The 18,019-nt window shown below is 35.3% G+C and overlaps 2 protein-coding genes across 2 annotated transcripts; both read left to right on the top strand.

Annotated features, from left to right (window-relative positions):
* The first annotated feature begins 900 nt into the window (after window positions 1-900).
* On the top strand, window positions 901-5,171 carry LOC122051370. Its single transcript, XM_042612478.1, has 5 exons — window positions 901-1,130; window positions 1,303-1,473; window positions 2,201-3,212; window positions 4,180-4,349; window positions 4,904-5,171. The coding sequence occupies exons 2-5, from the start codon at window positions 1,337-1,339 to the stop codon at window positions 5,004-5,006; spliced, it is 1,422 nt and encodes a 473-aa protein (XP_042468412.1). The 5' UTR covers window positions 901-1,130; window positions 1,303-1,336; the 3' UTR covers window positions 5,007-5,171.
* A 4,691-nt stretch (window positions 5,172-9,862) lies between these two features.
* LOC122051371 (probable galacturonosyltransferase 7) lies at window positions 9,863-17,301 on the top strand. The gene is made up of 9 exons (XM_042612479.1): window positions 9,863-10,392; window positions 10,662-10,690; window positions 10,779-10,838; window positions 11,510-11,633; window positions 11,728-11,783; window positions 12,058-12,353; window positions 15,306-15,663; window positions 15,752-16,297; window positions 16,477-17,301. The coding sequence occupies exons 1-9, from the start codon at window positions 10,236-10,238 to the stop codon at window positions 16,756-16,758; spliced, it is 1,908 nt and encodes a 635-aa protein (XP_042468413.1). The 5' UTR covers window positions 9,863-10,235; the 3' UTR covers window positions 16,759-17,301.
* Window positions 17,302-18,019: the final 718 nt, after the last annotated feature.

An 18,019-nucleotide genomic window follows, 5' to 3' on the forward strand; every position in this document is an offset into this window, starting at 1 on the left:
AAGAGGTATAGCAAGCAAGAAGAGGTTCATGATGACGTTGTGTTTATATGAACAAGAAGAACTATGGACAAAGATCAATGTCATACGAGTGGAGAGAGAGGATAAGATACATTATAAGGTGATGTGCATTTGAACTATAGAAATTACTTTTGAATTAGAATTTCTTACAATGGGACTCGAATGTCTTGGCAAACGATGCCCAAAAAGTAGAGATTGGCATAAAGGGTAGAACCAGAAGAATAAATAATTAAGTATGTCGTTTAATAATTTCCAATGAATTATACATCTTTTAATCGATTTCAAAATCTACCTGGCCCTCGAGCATAGATTTTCTGGACCACAAATCATTTTTTTTTGTGCTCCAAGGAATGTATCATTCACATTTATGATCGGATCGCAAAAGCGATTCAGTTGTGAATAGTTTGATCCCTTTCTGGGTTCATTATCCCCATCAGATTATAGTTTTTATTCGAAGCGGACGGTCTGAGGCCACCCGAAGGCCTCCGATGGTGGATAAGTGACCAGCTGTTATTGGGTGTCAAGCGAGGGTGTCCTCCAGACGACCTCCGACCGCCCGTTCCGAACAAAAACTATAATCTAGTGGGGACGATGAATCCAAGAAAGGATCACACCCATTTGCAGTCGGATCGCAAATGCGAATGACACATCCTCTGGACCACTTTACGATCCGACCGTAAATACGAATGACACATCCCCTGGACCATAAAAAGTAATCCAGGAGATCTGCCTCCTAGCCCTCTGGCCAATTGCCATTATAATATTGAAATCTAACCTTTTCGGGGCGGATTTGCTCTGTGAATCCGATAACTCGTTCATTTCGAAAACCCGATCCGATAAGGAGCATAAAACCCTAGTTGTACCCACTTTTTGACTGTTTCACCTTTTCCTCGTCTCACTCCGTCAACACTCGTCGCTCTTCGCTCTGCTCGGCGACGCCCTCTCTGATCGATCTCTCTCCCTGTTTCCTTCCCCATCAGCTCGCTATTACCTCTACTTCCTTAATCGCGGTGGGATTACAGCTGTGGTGGAAGGTAGATGGCGGAAGCATGCGATCGAAGTGCTTTGGTAGGCAGATGATGTGCGGAACCCTGTTGAGTTGACTCTCTGAGGTCTCTTTTCTTTCCTCCTCACTCCTATTCTTTGACTTACTGTTCGAGTTCATATGTGATATGTTAAAAAGGCGAGTGCGGTGATGGTAGAATCTCCCGTGTTTATTCTGTTGATGTATTTGCGAAATGTTATTTTTTATCTTCCTTATGCAGGTTTCTTGACATTTTGTAGGTTGTTGGCAGAGATTTGTACAGGATTTTTCAGCATGCAGGGCCTAAGTACTAGTTGTATTCAGCAAAGATTTCCTCTAATTAGATGTTCCGATTCTAATGACAAGAAGTCTCAACGACGAAGAAAGACAAGAGAGGAAAGGAGAACGATGGTGGAGTCATTTATCGACAAGTAGTCATTCTTTCCTTGTTACTGAATTTTCATTGTCAGAAAAGCAATTTGTCTCTAGTTCTTTCTATTAATTTGTTTGCATGACTCTTGAATTTGTGTTTTCTACAATGAAAATTTATTTTCAATCACCTATTGCCTTTTTTCTCCCTTCATCAAGTGTTGAATGAATATAATCTTTATGAGAATTAGGAATACCCCATTAGCACGTCCCAAGATCCACATGTATGAATCCACAAGCCTGAATGATCAACTCTTTCAGTTGTTAGAGTCAACGTCTGTTCCAGTTGTTTATAAGAGAATAGAAAAATGAAACTCATATATAAGGAATTGATGGCAATTTGATTGTTCAGAGTTGAACCAAATAAGAGTTAATTACTATCATTGCAACTAACTATTGTTTTGTGGCCAAAAGCATAGGAAAGCAGGGTTTTGCAATGCTTTCTGAGTTCCTTAATGTGGTACATATCTTTGAGCAATTACTATAAATAAATACAGACATCTAATTTTTTTTATCCCCAATTTGAATCATCTACCTGTTTATGGAAACTTTTATACTATTTAAAAACATGAAGATGAATTCCTATTCATTCTGCAAATTTTACTTTTAAATACTGGAAGAGTTAGCATTCCTGGAGGGTTTTTTTATTGATGATTTCTCATTAAATGTATTTATATTATCATAGTCAAAATGAAGTTGTTTCACATCTTATTACAAATGTGCTATCAGATACCGATTGTCAAATCAGGGTAAATTCCCTTCGCTTAATATGACACACAAGGAAGTTGGTGGATCGTTCTACATAGTTAGGGAAATTGTTAGAGATTTAATTCAGGAAAATCGGGTGTTGGGTCCTGGTAGTCCAAGTATGAAACTACTCACTCTCGAAGATTGTTTGGAAGAACATGAGACTGAATTGTATACCATGGATTCCAAGGATGAATTATCTGAGTTATCCATTGAACTTCCAATTGATGCGAAGCAGAAAGAAACATTTTCTCACCCATGCGGCGTCAAGGTTACTGATGAATTTATAGCACTTGAGAATAATGATCTATTTGTACATGAACAGGATTCGCAGATGGTATTCTCACATGTGATAGACCATGGATTTAACCATCTACAACAGAACACCTACGGTGCAAAGGAGCATGATAATTTAGTTGCATATGAGTTTGATGAAGTAAACAAAAGAGAGCTACCAATTCAGACAGAAGTCAGGCAAGAAATTAGTGCAGAAGTTCAAGGGGATATAGAAAGATTCAATATTCAAAAGGTTGAACAACCAAAACCTTTGTGTGGGACTTTGTCTCCTGCTGCTGAAGATCAGCTGGCGTTGCTTGAAGATGTGAAGGAGGATTGTAATAGCCTTCCAGAGTCAGCAGAAAAATTTACAAAAATCAATGAAAGTCATATGGCTGCTAGACTACCAGAAGTGGAGCTCTCTCTAAGCTCATTGAATTCTGATCCTTTTTTCCATGATGTAGGAGTTGCTTCATTCTCATCTTCTGCCATTAATGGTGATTTAGAATCAGTATGCTTGGGAAAAGATGATATCGTTAAATCCAAAGATTCTTTATCAAAGGAACAGAAATTGTCACACGTGCAAATTGATACATTTTCCAATGCAAATGGAAGAGGGCTCATAAAAGATGATTCTTATGGTTTAGATGGAGAAGCAAACCTTACATCCGTGTCACAAAGTTTACTTGTCCCTTCATCTGCCACCTCAGTGACTGAGGTCAGTTTTACAATATTTCTACTTGTGTGATTTTTCTGGTTATATGATTCTTCAATATCTTTATCATTTTTTTTTTCAAAATAGTTTCTCTAAGATTTAGGTATATCTGCAGTTCAGGATTGTTTGATTGAAGTCATTGTTTAACTTGTGTTAATAGGACTTTGTCCAGTTTGAGAATAACCTCTTAAAAAGTGGAGGGGGAAACTAAAATAGTACATAGCTGATTGAAGAAAAGGAGATTCAGTAATAAATATAACTTATGGGATAAGATTGTATTATTAGCGAGAACATCTTGCAGGAGGAAGAGGGAGTAAACTAGTGACTTGTGGAAAAAGAGCAAGAGGAAAGAAACTAATATACAGGAGTTTTTTTAGCAGACTTCAATATCCTACATTTTGTTACTCTGAGCATACATTGAGGTTTCCTAATTATTAGGGTGTCTCCCATCACTTACGACCATAATAAGATTCAATTCTGTACCAATAAAATAGATAAGAGTGCAACTCAAAATTTGAATCTGACATGTCTAAGTAGCATAAGAGCTATATATGAATGAAATCATCTAAGAATGGGGGAAAAAAATCCTAAATAAATGGGTGTCTTGTGTCCGAGTGTCAACTTAAGTGTGTCAGGTAGTGTAGTTTTGGGAACTACATTAGTTATGAGTTTCCCAGGTGGAGTCCCTATGTCGTTTCCCTCAAGTGTCAATGTTGATAAACAGCATAAAACTTGTGGGATGGTACAAGTAGAGGTGAGAGACACATGTAACTTGTCTGACCTCTGGTGCTTTTATCGGATTCATGTATATTCAATTTATCTGACCTATGGCGGGCATCTGTGGGAAGTCTGAAATAGTACTTTTATCAAAGGGGCTTCTTCTACCTAGGTTTCTTTTTCAAATGCATATATTTAATCTAAAGTTAATGTTTCTGCAACCGGAAACTAAATCAATGAATTGCTTCTGCAGGAACCAAGTATGCCTCAGATTCATGTTATGGATAGCACCAAGCACGAAACCAAATGTGCTTTAGTTGAGCCACTTTCTCCAAGGATGGAAGAAGAAGCCACAATGATATCGACTGCTGAGGATGAAAGTGATAGTAGTAGCAGTAAGGACATGGGTACCTCTTCCAGCAGGTAAAGCTTGACACAATTTTAATTTCTTATAAATAATGCGTGCAAGCTGTTTAATAATGCATGCAAGTTTTTGGGAAAAAAAAACTTAGACGTTAACCTTTTAACTAACTTTGCAATTGAGACATTTTATAGTGAGAAGAATTTGAATTGACAGAGTTTGAAATAGTGGAATGTATTAGGGCTGAGGATGATGAAGAAGAATATTATACAATAAAATGGAAATGAACTTAATAGATTTAGAATATTTTTTTAAGAAATGTAATTTTAGATTTAAGTAGGCGATTCTAAATAGGTGTGACAAAATGGCTTGAGGATGACAATGGTGACCCAGTAGATCCAACAAAATTGAAAACAGGAGTGGCAGGTAAACTTGGACAACAGAAGTTTATGGATGAGCTTCTTTTTAAAATGGTCATTTTTTGTTAAAATGTTCATACTTTCATTGATAAAAAAAATTATTTATGGTGATTTATATTGCATCAAAATTGTGTGTATCAAATTGAGCCCAAGGATAATACGCGTTGACTAGCCATTCATTTCTCACAATGTTGCAGCAAGAATGCAAATGGCAGTGAAGAAATGCAGTTGGAGAAGAATCCAGTGTGGGGTGCCATAAAAGCTTTTGTGAGCGCTTTCTTCAAGTTCTGGATGGCGTAGATGTCTGATAATACAAATCGCCACAATCCTTCTTTAATCTGTAAGAGAAAAAAAAATGCAATTGTTCCATTTATTCTCTCTTCTTTTTTTTTGTTTGGTTTTTAAAATTTTGCACTTGAAGAAGTGGCTATTTGGAATTGTTCCTCTTATTCATTTTTTCTTTCACTTGTTTTTGCCTTCTGCATCTACATGGATTATCGATTTGTTACGTTTTACAAATAACAATATATGGAATCAGTAACTAATATTAATGTGTGAACCAGCCAAAAGAACAATCACTAGAATATCAATAAGAATTCAGAAACACTTGCCAATCCATAAAGTGAAAACATTCAATTCTCACGGATTAATTGAGATTGTAAGTGGTAGGATTGATGTCACATAAGGTCTTGGGGTCAATTCTCAGGGTTGACGGAGCGTAAATCCTTATAATCCATGTACAACTTATCTCATTTGTCTTTTTAGTCATCATGATTTATTTCCATGTCAGTCTTAGGGTGGATTGATTAGAGTGCTAGGACGAGCGTATTGTCTTTAGCCACCCGAACATGATGCTAACGATGGTGTAGCAAGACCTGAGCCAGGTGGTGTCATTCCTGGCACGATTTGTAGAGACGATCTGCTACTACTACGCCCTATTTCCACTCCCTCGGCACCAGCTAGGCGAGGACAGCCCGGAGCGGGACGTCGTGGAGCAGCTGCTGTCATGGGAGATCCGCAATGTGCTGATGGTGGGTGGCCCGGCTAGGTCAGGTTCCGCAATTGGTGGGAGAAGCTGAGGTAGTTGGGTTGTTTCCGGCGGCCACTGCCGGCATCTGCAGGAAGGATTTAATTAGCGAAGCCCGACACTGTCGTAGTTAGAGAGAACACAGAATTAATGCGTTTTTTCTTTCTCTTTCCTCTTTCCTCTTTCCTCTTCCTCTGCATTTCTACAAACAAGTGGGTGGTGGTGCTTTTGCAATGGAAGTGCCGCTAGTCATTGGCATGAGCGCATGGACCCAGGTGGCGCATGCATTTGTCGTGCACGTTTTGGAGTTTAAATTAGGGTTGGTTTTAGGATTTAGAGAATCCATATCACATCATTTATTTTATCCAAAATTTTATTTCAGCTAGGATAGTATTTTTTTTTTTTACATTAGATATCCTATTTATTTTTTAAATTTTATATTTATAAATAATATTTCTCTAAATTTAAAAAATAAATTTTGTTCCCTAAATATTATAGTTGAGAGAGAAAAAATAAGGAAGAGTATAGTGAAAAATAGATATTCAAATTTAATTTAATAAAGTAATTTTTTTTATCCTAAATTATGTATTTTAGATAAGAAAATTGATATGAATACTTTTAGGAGCATCTTCAATGTAAGATTTTTAAGGCATGTGAAATAAAAAAGCTGAATAAAAAAATTCTAACTATTGTAAATACAATGTTTGAAGTTTATAGTTCAAGAGTAATAATTAAATTTAGAAGTTATTTTTTATTTTGAAATTGATGTAATATGCATGTAGTCATGCAATTACATGATATGAATTGGACCGTATAAAAATCATTTAGAGTTCTAACTATTGAAGATGTTTCAATAGGTTTTTAGAATATTGATGTGGCATATTAGGATTATAAAAACAAATCTTTTGTAGAACTCTAACTATTGGAAATGTCCTTAGTATGAGAAAACTAATGAAAAGGATTCTTTTAAGGACATCTCCAATAGTTAGAGCTCTAAATGAGCCTTTTTGTGGTGTAATTTAAAGCATCTCCAATGTAAGGTTTATGAGAACTTGATAGAATAAAAAAAAAGTTTGAATCATTGTAGAGATGAGGTTTGAAGTGTGTAATTTAAGAGTAGTAGTAAAAACTAAAACATACTCTTTTATTTTGAAATTGATATAACATGCATGAATCAATGCAACTACATGTTACAAATTGGACAATAAAAAAGTTCATTTAGAGCTCTAACTATTATAGATGTTTTAGTAAAATTTTATAATATTTATATGACATATTGAAAGCATAAAAAAAATTCATTTAAAGCTTTAACTATTGGAGATGCTCTTATAACATGTACTTGTATGGATTCATACATGTTACATCAATTTCAAGATAAAAAACAGGTTTGAGTTTTCACTACTGTTCTTAAACTACAAACCTTAAACCTCACCTTTATAATAGTTCAAACTTTTTTATCCAGCTTTTTTGATTCTACGAAACTCTCACAAACCTTGCATTGGAGATCCCCTAAGTTTATGGATTAGAGCATCTCTAATGCAAGATTTTTAAAGAGGTTTGTGAATTGAAAAAGCAAAACAAAAAAGTTCTAACCGTTATGGATACAAAGTTTAAGGTTTATAGTTTAAAGGCAATAGTGAAATTTTAAAAAAAAAAATTACTTGAAATTGATGTAATATGCACATAGTTATGCTATTAAATGTTATGAATTGGACCACATAAAAATTATTTAGAGCTCTAAATATTAGAGAAGTTTCAATAGACTTTTAGAATGTTGATGTGACATATTTAGATCATAAATTTTTTTTATAGAGCTTTAACTATTAGAGATGCCCTTACGGGTCAAGGTTTAAGATATAATTTTTTTTTTTAGAACAAAATTATGCAAACTATAGGGGTATTAAACTAATGAGCCATACCATGAAATTTTGGAAAAAAAAATAGTAGAAAAAAGATTAAGGAAGGAGACCACGGTGACAAAAAATTAATTTGGGTTAATGTTTGGAAGGTCGATGATAGAAGTTATATATCTTCTTAGATAATTAATTAAAAAATATTGAGAACAAAAATAAAATCTACACATGATATTTATTAACTTAAAAAAAACTTATGTTAGAGTCACAAGAGAAATTATATGGAGAATTCTAGAAAAGAGAGGTGTTAGCGTAATATATATTGAACTAATTAATGATATATATAAGAATGTAACGATTAGAGTAAAAACTTCAGGCAGAGTAACTGAAGTATTTCTAATAAAGATAAGGTTACATCAAGGATCAACTCTAAGTTCCTATCTTTTTATATTAATTATGGACAAACTCACTGTACACATTCAAGACACAGTACCGTGATCCATATTGTTTGCAGATGATATTATTTTGGTAGATGAAATACGTGAAGAAATAAATACTAAACTAGAATCTTAGTGGGGAATAATAGAAGAGAAAAGTTTTCGGTTTAGTAGAATAAAGACATAATATATGAAATTTAAGTTTAACAATATTAAATATTATATTGACAATTGTTAATAGAAGATGATGAGTTGTTCGGAACTGAGAATTTTAGATATTTAGGATCTTTTTTTTTTAAATGATGGAGGGATTGAGAGAGATATTTTACATAAAATATAAGTAGGATGGTTGAAATGAAGGAGAGTGTCAGGTATTTTATAGATCATAAAGTACTTTCAAAATTTAAAGAAAAATTTTATAAAATTACAGTTATACTTGCTATGTTATATGAAGTTGAATATTGGATTATAACTCGAATACATAAGTAAAAGATTAGAGTTGCAGAGATAAGGATCTGTGGACATGCGAGAATGGACAGAATAAGAAATGATAATATTAGAGAGAAAATCAAAGTTACATCTATTAAGGAAAATTTATGAGAGACACATTTAAAATAGTATGAATATGTACATAGATGACTAATAAATGTTTCAGTTAGAAGATATGAAAATATGACAAACACATAAACTAAAAAACTTGGTTAACAATAATAAAACATAATAAAATTTATTTAACTATAGATGATGATATTATTGATATAGTAGGACATAGAGTTTAATGATACAAAAGGATTCATATAGCATATATAGTCGACCTATCTAATGAAATAAAATTTGATTATTGTTATTGTTGAAGAACAAAATTTGAGATTTAAGAGGCGGTTGGTTGGATGGTATGGGAGTAGGGAATAGAAAAAGAATAGAAAATAGTGCTTGGTTTAGGGAATTGATGGTGGATCTTACAGATTTAATACCCCAAATTTAGAAATGAGCCATTAGTTAACAAAATAAGGAGAATAAAAATCCCTTCATTCCTATTCTCCACTTCTATCATTCTTATTCTCATTCTCAATTTTATTCCTTTCCGGAGCCAGCACCTCTGCAGGGTTTTAAAGACTGCTGTAAAGATTACACATTGCTATCGTCAGACAGGTTCACTGTCTCCTTGCCAACTTACTGTCTTCTTCTTCTTGCTCACAAACAGGTCATTGCCTACTTTGACAGTTTGGCTAGTTCGTTTTCTTTTCGCGTTATATCGTGGGCATAAAGTTAATTTGGGTGCATCCTCATAGTGGGTTAATTTTTTTATTTGACCAAAAATCAAACCAAACGCTCCTTTTTAGAATTTGCCGCATCTCTCTTTCATTCATTGTAGGTCCATCTTACTACTGTACTTTATTTTTGAAATTGTAACTACAAGATCAATTATAACAATTATGATATAATACTGATTATAATGGATCAATATTAACCGAGATAAAATGCCCATATTATAAATATTACGAACTCTATGTGATATAATACAATATTATTACTATTGAATAAAGTAAAAGCCATGTTATAATATAATATTGAATAATTTCGATCAGATTTTTTATTAATCTATAGTTGCTACCACATAATTTCTTAATTTTTATGTATATTTACAAAATAAGTACAGTTATATGATAAATAAAAAAAGAAATGTCCTTACGATTCTAATAAAAAAATACATAAAAAGATGAAACTGTCATTGAATTTGATCGCGTATTATTTATTTATTTATTATTTAAATATATTTTTTTTCTGTTTTTTTTAAAACAATTATATAATTACCAATCGCTCCTGGCTTCCGCTGCCTCCTTTCTCTCCTCCTCGCCGCCTTCTCTCTCTCCTCCTCCTCTTTCCTTATTATTTCTTCTGAGTTTCGTGTACCACTTTCGAAAGAAACAAATCCACATTCCAAATCGTCGAAGAGGCGAAGATTAACTCCAGATTGTCGCCGTAGATCGAAATGGAGCGAGATTCGGAAGGGGGAAGAGAAATCCAGAGATCTGCTCGTTGATTGATGCGCATGCAATCGCGATCGGAATCGTCGGAGAGCCGCGCGGTTTGTTGGAAGAGAGAAGGGAGATTTGGTTGAGGAGGAGGAGAGGGGAATCCGACGGCGATTGAGCCTCTACATTGGGAGAAGGTACGAGAGGGTGAGGCGGAGAGATAGCGGCGAAGTGATATGAAAGGCTACGGCCCCGGCGGGCTGTCCGCCGCCGCGCAGCAGGCGGCGAAGCGGAGGTGGAAGGGACAGCCAGCGGCTGTTTTCGCGCTCGTCTTCTTCTCGCTGCTCGTCCCCCTCGTGTTCCTCCTCGGCCTCCAGAACCGGTTCCCTTCCGGTGCGTCATTCCGCCAGATCTCTCCTCGTTAAATCATAGTCGTTCTGCCCAGATCTCGCTATGGCGAGCTGCTCCCCTTATATCCTCCGCATCTCGCCGCGGAACATGATTCTTCCTGATCCGGTCCAGTTTGTAGTCGTGATTGGATTGTGGAATCGTGCCGTTGAATGTTTTGGGGGGTTTTGCTGTTATTTTAATAGTATTGTCTGTTTTGAATTTGAAATGTGGTTGGTGAAGTTTTCTTATATCGTACCTGTGATTTTCTGCAGGATACTTAGCCGATGTTCGCTCCCAGCAGGTCAGAGAATTTGTTATGATTGCGTTATCTTGGGTTTTCGGTTTTGATCTGTTGAGTTGATATCATTTTCTTTTGCATCAATATCCAGGAAAGTAACTTTGACACTTACCGCAATGTGACTCTCGAACAAGAGCTGATCTCATTGAAGGTTCTCTACTGCTGTTTATCTCAAGTTGACAATGATTTGCTTTTTTTCATCCTATATAATACTTGGAATTCTGTATCATTATTTGCAGTTGCAACACCTTGTATAATTTCTTTGATCTGAACTTGATAGTATTCTTCTTTGCTTCCTTTAATAGTTGATGTATGTATGTATGTATTGGCAGAATTGAAATAAATAGGAGAAATGGAAGCAGGAGATAATAATTATCCAGTATATTATCCATTAATCTATGCTTGTATATGTTGATCTTCTATTACTAGAATAATGAAGATGCTTTTGGTTATGGTAGCTACCCGTCTCTATCCATAGGTAATTATAATTGGATTTAATCTCAATTATCTATATTATGTTGTCCAGTCAGCATATGGATGAGTAAGTGCTGGAATTCAGACATATTCTGTATTAACTTTCTAACTAACCTTACTCCACATATTCCAAGGTTTCATTGCTTTGGTCACTTATGAGGTTGCCTATTCTTGTAGTCTATAATTTAACTCCTAGGTTTTTTTATCGTTTAAGTTGTAACTACTGATCCATCTATGAACGAACACCTTTAATTTAAAGTTAATGCAAGTTTGTTATTATTTTTTTTGTATTGTTGACTTCTAAGGGCAGATTTTCTTTAAAGTATGTTTTAATTGCTTATTTATCAGGATGTTCTTCATGTGCCCCCTCCTGAGGAATTGAGCAAGAGAATCAAGGAAACCCTTGTTTCACCCACATCACAACTCAAGAATTATAGCTCTCAGGCAAGGGGTGATGAGCTCAAATCAAACGGTATGTAAGGGGTATTTCTATGTGAATTCTTTCTTACCTAACGTCTGTATGCTTTTTATATTCTTTTTAATCATCCTTGACCATTGAGTTGCAGGTCCTGTTAAAAGACATGCTGGTGCTTCAAAAGAGCCTTCATCTCCTAATACTAAAGTAGGTTCTTGACACCTTGAGCAATTCGAGAATATTGTTTGAAATATTAGTTTGACGTACCAAACTAACTACTACTTGAATATGGTAGCAATGTGCAGTAAGTCTGGATGATGATTATTTGTATGCTAAGTGAAGTGCTATTTTTCTTGACGTAAATGTCTTGAATTTACCTTATCTCATCCTTTCACTTATATACTACTAATTTAGCTCTTTATGCTAGATGGTTTGTATTTTATACTTCTTTTAGATTGCCTAATTACTGTTATTTTTCCAGATTGGTGTAGGAGATAGCAAGCCGAGCCATGATATAGTTATGAGTGTATATGAGACTGACAGATCTTGTGAACATGAATTCGGAAGCTATTGTCTTTGGTCCAGAAAACATAGACGAGTTATGAAAGATTCTATTGTTAAGAGACTCAAGGACCAGCTTTTTGTGGCAAGAGCTTATTACCCTAGCATCGCAAAAATTCAAGGAAAGGAAACCTTGACTCGTGAATTGAAACTGAATATTCAAGATCATGAGCGCATGCTTAGTGAAGCAGTTTCTGATCTCGATCTACCACCGCTGTGAGTATTTTCTTATAAAACTTGGAATCTATGGACATCTTTGTTTGTTCTTGATAAAATCAACCAAAAACACTTAAAATTCCTTTGATTGTTTCAAAGACGACCATTTTAGTGGCCCACCCTTCTTTTTTATGTTGGAGCCAACTAAGAATATTAGCAAGACTTAGAGGAAGTTCTAATCAAATGGCTGATAATACTTTTTTCAATTATTGGAATTACCTAAGCTCCTGATCACATGGGAAGTGCCTGATCTGAGGTGTGTATTATTGATTAGCATAATATACTATTTTGACATAGGTAGCCCCTTTCTCACCACACGAATACACATCTTAGATGTAGTAATATCTTTTTAGTAACAGTCCCATGATTAAATGATTAGTTTATTAAATATTCAGATTTTGGTTGGCTTTCCAGTTGTTTTTCCTTAGAAAAGCTTCTACACATCCACCCCACCCTAGGTCCATTAAACAAAATGCCATCTCTGCCTGGACCTAGAACAAACTCCATGAGTTTTTCCCTATGCCTTCTTTCCTCGCCCGCCCGTAATAAATTTATGATTAGGAAAGGACTGAGAAGATGTCTAAGTTAGTGAGGATAAGGATTAAGGGTACATGACCCCTTTTGAGGCTAACTTCAAAGGAAATGAGAATGTGGCTAGCTAGAAGAGGTTGGGAAAGGATATTGTAATGTTGCTGGAGTACTGCAAGGGCAGGTTTGACTGGAGTAAATAGGGAGGATAAATGCAATCCCATAGTCTAAACAGAATGGGGAAGAGAGAGAATGGAATTGGTGTGCCAAGGTTATTGCAGATACATGTAAAGTTGAAGCTGCCCTATGATTGAGTGATTAGGCTAAGGGGAAGTTGCTAGCTGAACTTTTTTCAAGCCTTATTTCTCTATATCCATGAGGAACAAGAAGTTGAAAGAGCTAGTGGAAGAGGATTTCAAACGAAGTGAGGAAGAGAACTGGGAGGGTGATGCAAATAAGTAAAGTGGTTCAAGTAAAATAGATTGATTTTGGTATCTGAGTTAATATTATTTTTATTTTTCTGTATGTATCCAAACTATCCATAATCTCTGTTTTTTCCCTAGTCCTAGTTAGAGTTGGTATAATATAATTATTTGGGTTATAGAATCTTATAAGGCATCAGTCTATTGTTCAAGATAGTATTCATGTATACTTGTTTCTCTTGTCCTTGGTCACCAACTCACTAAGGCATATAACCTTGTGTTGCATCCTAGCACAATTAGAGGTAGAGGAAGAGTGAGTAGGAAGTTGTTAAAATTTCTGGAGTATATTAGAGTAAGTTGACAGGGAAAACAAGGAGGTAAGAATGCATTTAAGGCCTTGTGTACTTTGGCAAAGTAGATGTGGGATCAGCAGTGATGGATAAGGAACAGAATTATAGAAGCCCCTTCTGCTATTTGCTTTGTGCAAAATTTGTGTGGGAGAGGTGTCTAGGAATTCTCTGACAATTTTCCGTATTGATTGTCTTAGTCCAAAATGTGGTGGATGCAAAGAAGAGAAAGAAGGGGATGGGAAATGTCCATTCATGTATTTTCGTTGAAATTATACGCAAATTGGAGAAGGGATTTTGTAGATCTTCTTGCTGCTTGTGCAAGAAGCTAAGTTCTCAGCCTCTGCTTTTCAATCATTGCTCACCTTTTTTTGATATCCATTGTTTGTTGAAGTATATGTGGTTGGAAGGAAATAGCGGCCATCATTGACGAGAGAGCATGGTGATGACTGCAGTATATCGGATAGGCAAGGAGATAACATGGAGAATCTCATTGGGTGATGGGCTGAAGTGGATGTAGTGTGGCTCTGTTTGTCCTCTCAATGAACAACATTTTTCTTCTTTCTTTGCAATTTTGGCACAACTATTTTGGTGGGATGAATACCATGATTACCATAATGCTTTCCAAGTGAACAAAACAAAGGAATACACATCTTTCTTTCTGTGCATGGAAGTAGACATCGTTCTGTCCTTTCCCCTCTCCATCCCCTTCAACTAAACATTAGCTTAAATATGTTAACCAGCTATTCTAGTTAACGTCTCTCCTGTTTCCATCAAATAAACAATGATAGATTGGCTAAAATGGCTTAAATTTGAAAGCTAACGGACACCATTTAAGCAAAAAGAAAAAAATGAAGGGGCCCAAATGAAAGTGACATCATGTGTAGGACTACTTTTGCTTTTTTTTTTCCTTTTATTTGTCTTTTTTGAAAAAGACTTGTTCCTATATTTGTGATTTGTTTTTTGGTTAAAATTTTGTGCTATATCGGAGTTTCAATTTATGACCAAAACGATATCATTTTGGTATTTTTAAATATAAAATATATTAATTTAAAATAAATTTTTTAATTTGAGTATTAAAAAATTTATAAAAAAAATAAAAAATAAAATATTTTTTTAAAAGAAAAAAAAAATGTGATCGCGGCACCCCCTCGGGCTTGCGGAGGTCGCCGCAAGATCGCGGCGTCCCATGGTCACATGGTGTAGTACTGGTACCAATGCCGAATGGCAGATGGATTGACAAATTTCACCCATTTCGTCTAGCATGATACGAAATTTTAAATCATGATTTAGTTGATAGAAAAAAACACAGGGATTGCCATTAGACTTGCTATGGAATGCTAATTAGGATTTCCTGCTTGCTTCATTGTTTCCTTTGAAGTGATATTCTCATTTGTATGAGAATATTGACGATGTCAAGAATAAATTGAGCCTAGAAACAAGCTTAGCATAACACTATTTTGTTTGTAGAGCATTTAACTTGAAGTAAACTGTTATCCGAATATCATGATTGGGATGCTCTCTTGTTCCAAGAGATGGTATCTCCATTTATCTTTCATGAGATTAATCCATTGGAAATCTTATGAAAATTTTGCATTTCCTTTCAATTTTTCTTTTGCCATTTAGATCCAATCATTAACATATTCTCTTTCTAGTGTGGGGAAGAAGATTGCAAATATGGACAAGGTCATTGCAAAAGCTAAGTCATGCCCTGTTGATTGCAATAATGTTGATAGGAAACTCAGGCAGATCCTTGATCTTACAGAAGATGAAGCTCATTTTCATATGAAACAAAGTGCATTTTTATATCAGCTTGGTGTCCAGACCATGTCTAAAACTTTTCATTGTCTTTTAATGAGATTGACAGTAGAGTTCTTCAAATCTCCAGCATCTAATGTGGAGCATATATCTGCTTCTAAAAGTGTCAATCCAAGCTATCTGCACTATGTCATCTTCTCAAGAAATATACTAGCAGTATCGGTCACTATCAACTCTACTGTGACAAATTCTAAGGTTTGGCATTTGATCCTGTTTTCCTGTGATTCTCTTTTGAAGATTTTTCTTCCATAATTTTTAACGACTTCTCTCCTGTGTATTACAGGAATCTGATAGCATCGTCATTCACGTGATAACAGATAAACAGAATTTTTACTCTATGAAACATTGGTTTGTCAGACACTCATATGGAAATGCAACCGTTCACATTATGAACTTTGATGAGCTAAAGTCTAATCATGTTTCCAACTTAGACTTTGGAGAGATGTCAATGCCAGAGGAGTTCCGAATCTCTAGTCACGCTACTTCACAACAAACCCCTTTGCAGATGGGAACTAAATACCTCTCCGTATTTGGTCATTCCCACTTTCTTCTTCCCGATATGTTCAAGGATCTAAAGAAGGTAGTTCTTTTGGATGATGATGTGGTTGTTCAAAAGGACATATCCTTTTTGTGGAATCTTGATCTAGGTGGAAAAGTAATCGGCGCTACTGAGTTTTGTGGAGTAAAACTGGGCCATCTGAAATCAAATCTGGGCACCGCAGTGTATGACAGTAACGCTTGTGCCTGGATGTCTGGCGTAAGCATAATTGATTTGGAGAAATGGAGAGAACTTGATATTACTGGAGTTTATGGAAGGATTGTTGATCAGGTAATTGCCTAGGATTAGAAATTGTTTCTTGTAATATCAATAACCATTCCAGTTTCCATAGTCCTATTTTTAGTTTCAGGCTGTACTGGTATAGAATTCTTCGTTATTTTTACTCAAATTAGTAACATTCAAAATGCATTTGTCTAATTATTATTTTTTCTTTCCTTGCCCCATGACAGTTAAAACAGGAAAATGAGGCACAGTGGAGAGCTACTGCACTTCCTGCAAATTTACTTGCTTTTCACGGTCATATATATGCTCTCGACAATACTTTAGTTCAGCAAGGGCTTGGCCATGATTACGAAGTCTCTGAGGACTCTGTGAAGAATGCAGCGGCATTGCATTACAACGGCAACATGAAGCCTTGGCTCGATTTAGCCATTCCCAAATACAAGAACTCCTGGAAGAAGTACCTTACACGAGATGAGCGATATATGGAAGAATGCAATGTTAACCCATAGCCTCGGCCACAAGCTCAAGTATTAGTTTTGTATTGAAGAGGAGACCAAAAACTTGCCTGCATTTTTGTCTGCAATTGCTGCTGAGACATCAACCAACACTTCAACCATCAAGAGTCAACCAATAAAAAAAATTGGAAAAGGAGTTTTTTTTTGTCACTGCTGGTTCACAAACACTCAGAAGTCGTCGTGCAAGAAGAACATCTAAGGAAGTAGGCTGCGAGTATAGATCTCGTAAACGGCGTTTCAGGTAAGTCCATATCTTAGCCGGTTGCATATCATCCATTTGTTATATAGTCGGAAGAGTAGTAGGTTGGCACTTCTAACTGGATCGATGCCGTACTTGGACCAGTGTAGATCGATTTTTTTGGCCCCCTATTATTGCCCCTAACCCTTGTTGATTCCATTTCACTCCACGATGAGGGTATATTTTGCCGTCTCACATTAGCAATTCTTTGTTACTAATTCTACCCGAGCAAGGGTTTTCATTCTCGACAAACTTGTGTCCGCTTAACTTGGTAATAAAAAACCATTTTGTATTTAAAATCTTAGTATTTGTTTCAAACTGTTTTCACAGAATACTTGCCAATTACTTGCAGTGTGCTTGTGCGGAAGTAAGTTAGCTTTCACTGCCCCCTTCTAACTATGAAGCTTTCTTGAATAGGCTTCATTTTGTTAAGCTTACAATGGCCATGCGACTCAGCAGTGAAATTAACAGTTGAGACAATAAATGACATTGTTCGTAGGTGTGTTTGGTTTATAATTTCTTGATTTTTTTTTTGTTTTTTTGTATTCCTGTGGTTACCTAAATCATAAATAAATAATAAATGTCAAAGTCTTAAAGAGTTTATGCACTGAACTTTAAATAAAAAAGGTTTAATAATTTTGGTTAAAAAATGATAGCATGGCATTTTTGTTTCAAAGATTGTTGAAACTTCAGTATTAAATATCAAGCGTGTTTTTCTCCTTGCCTAAGAGGATGAATTTGAACATTCATTCCTTTCTTTCGAGTCATTTGTCCATTCGAAATTCTAAAAGGCTAACTAAAACTTCTCAAATATTGAAAAACATTAGGCATTCTCTTCGTTCGAGTAAACAACGTGCATCTATATTTGGGTGCAAATCATTCAAATTTGTTCATGAGTTTTTCGAACTGGTTAAAAAAAAATTTGATTAGTAAAATTATTAAATTTGAACATAATTTGAATATATTTGATATTTTTTTTAATTTGAGATTAAAATATTCCAAATCAAATTACTCGAA

The sequence above is a fragment of the Zingiber officinale genome, chromosome 3A (assembly GCF_018446385.1).
Source record: "Zingiber officinale cultivar Zhangliang chromosome 3A, Zo_v1.1, whole genome shotgun sequence".
Lineage (NCBI taxonomy): Eukaryota > Viridiplantae > Streptophyta > Magnoliopsida > Zingiberales > Zingiberaceae > Zingiber > Zingiber officinale.

Excerpts from the sequence above, each read along its gene's own strand:
- LOC122051371 (XM_042612479.1), top strand. The coding sequence starts at position 10,236 with ATGAAAGGCTACGGCCCCGGCGGGCTGTCCGCCGCCGCGCAGCAGGCG. Across the intron at positions 10,691-10,778 it reads CCGATGTTCGCTCCCAGCAG|GAAAGTAACTTTGACACTTA; the intron begins GTCAGAGAATTT and ends ATCAATATCCAG. Across the intron at positions 16,298-16,476 it reads ATGGAAGGATTGTTGATCAG|TTAAAACAGGAAAATGAGGC; the intron begins GTAATTGCCTAG and ends GCCCCATGACAG.
- LOC122051370 (XM_042612478.1), top strand. The coding sequence starts at position 1,337 with ATGCAGGGCCTAAGTACTAGTTGTATTCAGCAAAGATTTCCTCTAATT. Across the intron at positions 1,474-2,200 it reads GTGGAGTCATTTATCGACAA|ATACCGATTGTCAAATCAGG; the intron begins GTAGTCATTCTT and ends ATGTGCTATCAG. Across the intron at positions 3,213-4,179 it reads CTGCCACCTCAGTGACTGAG|GAACCAAGTATGCCTCAGAT; the intron begins GTCAGTTTTACA and ends TTGCTTCTGCAG.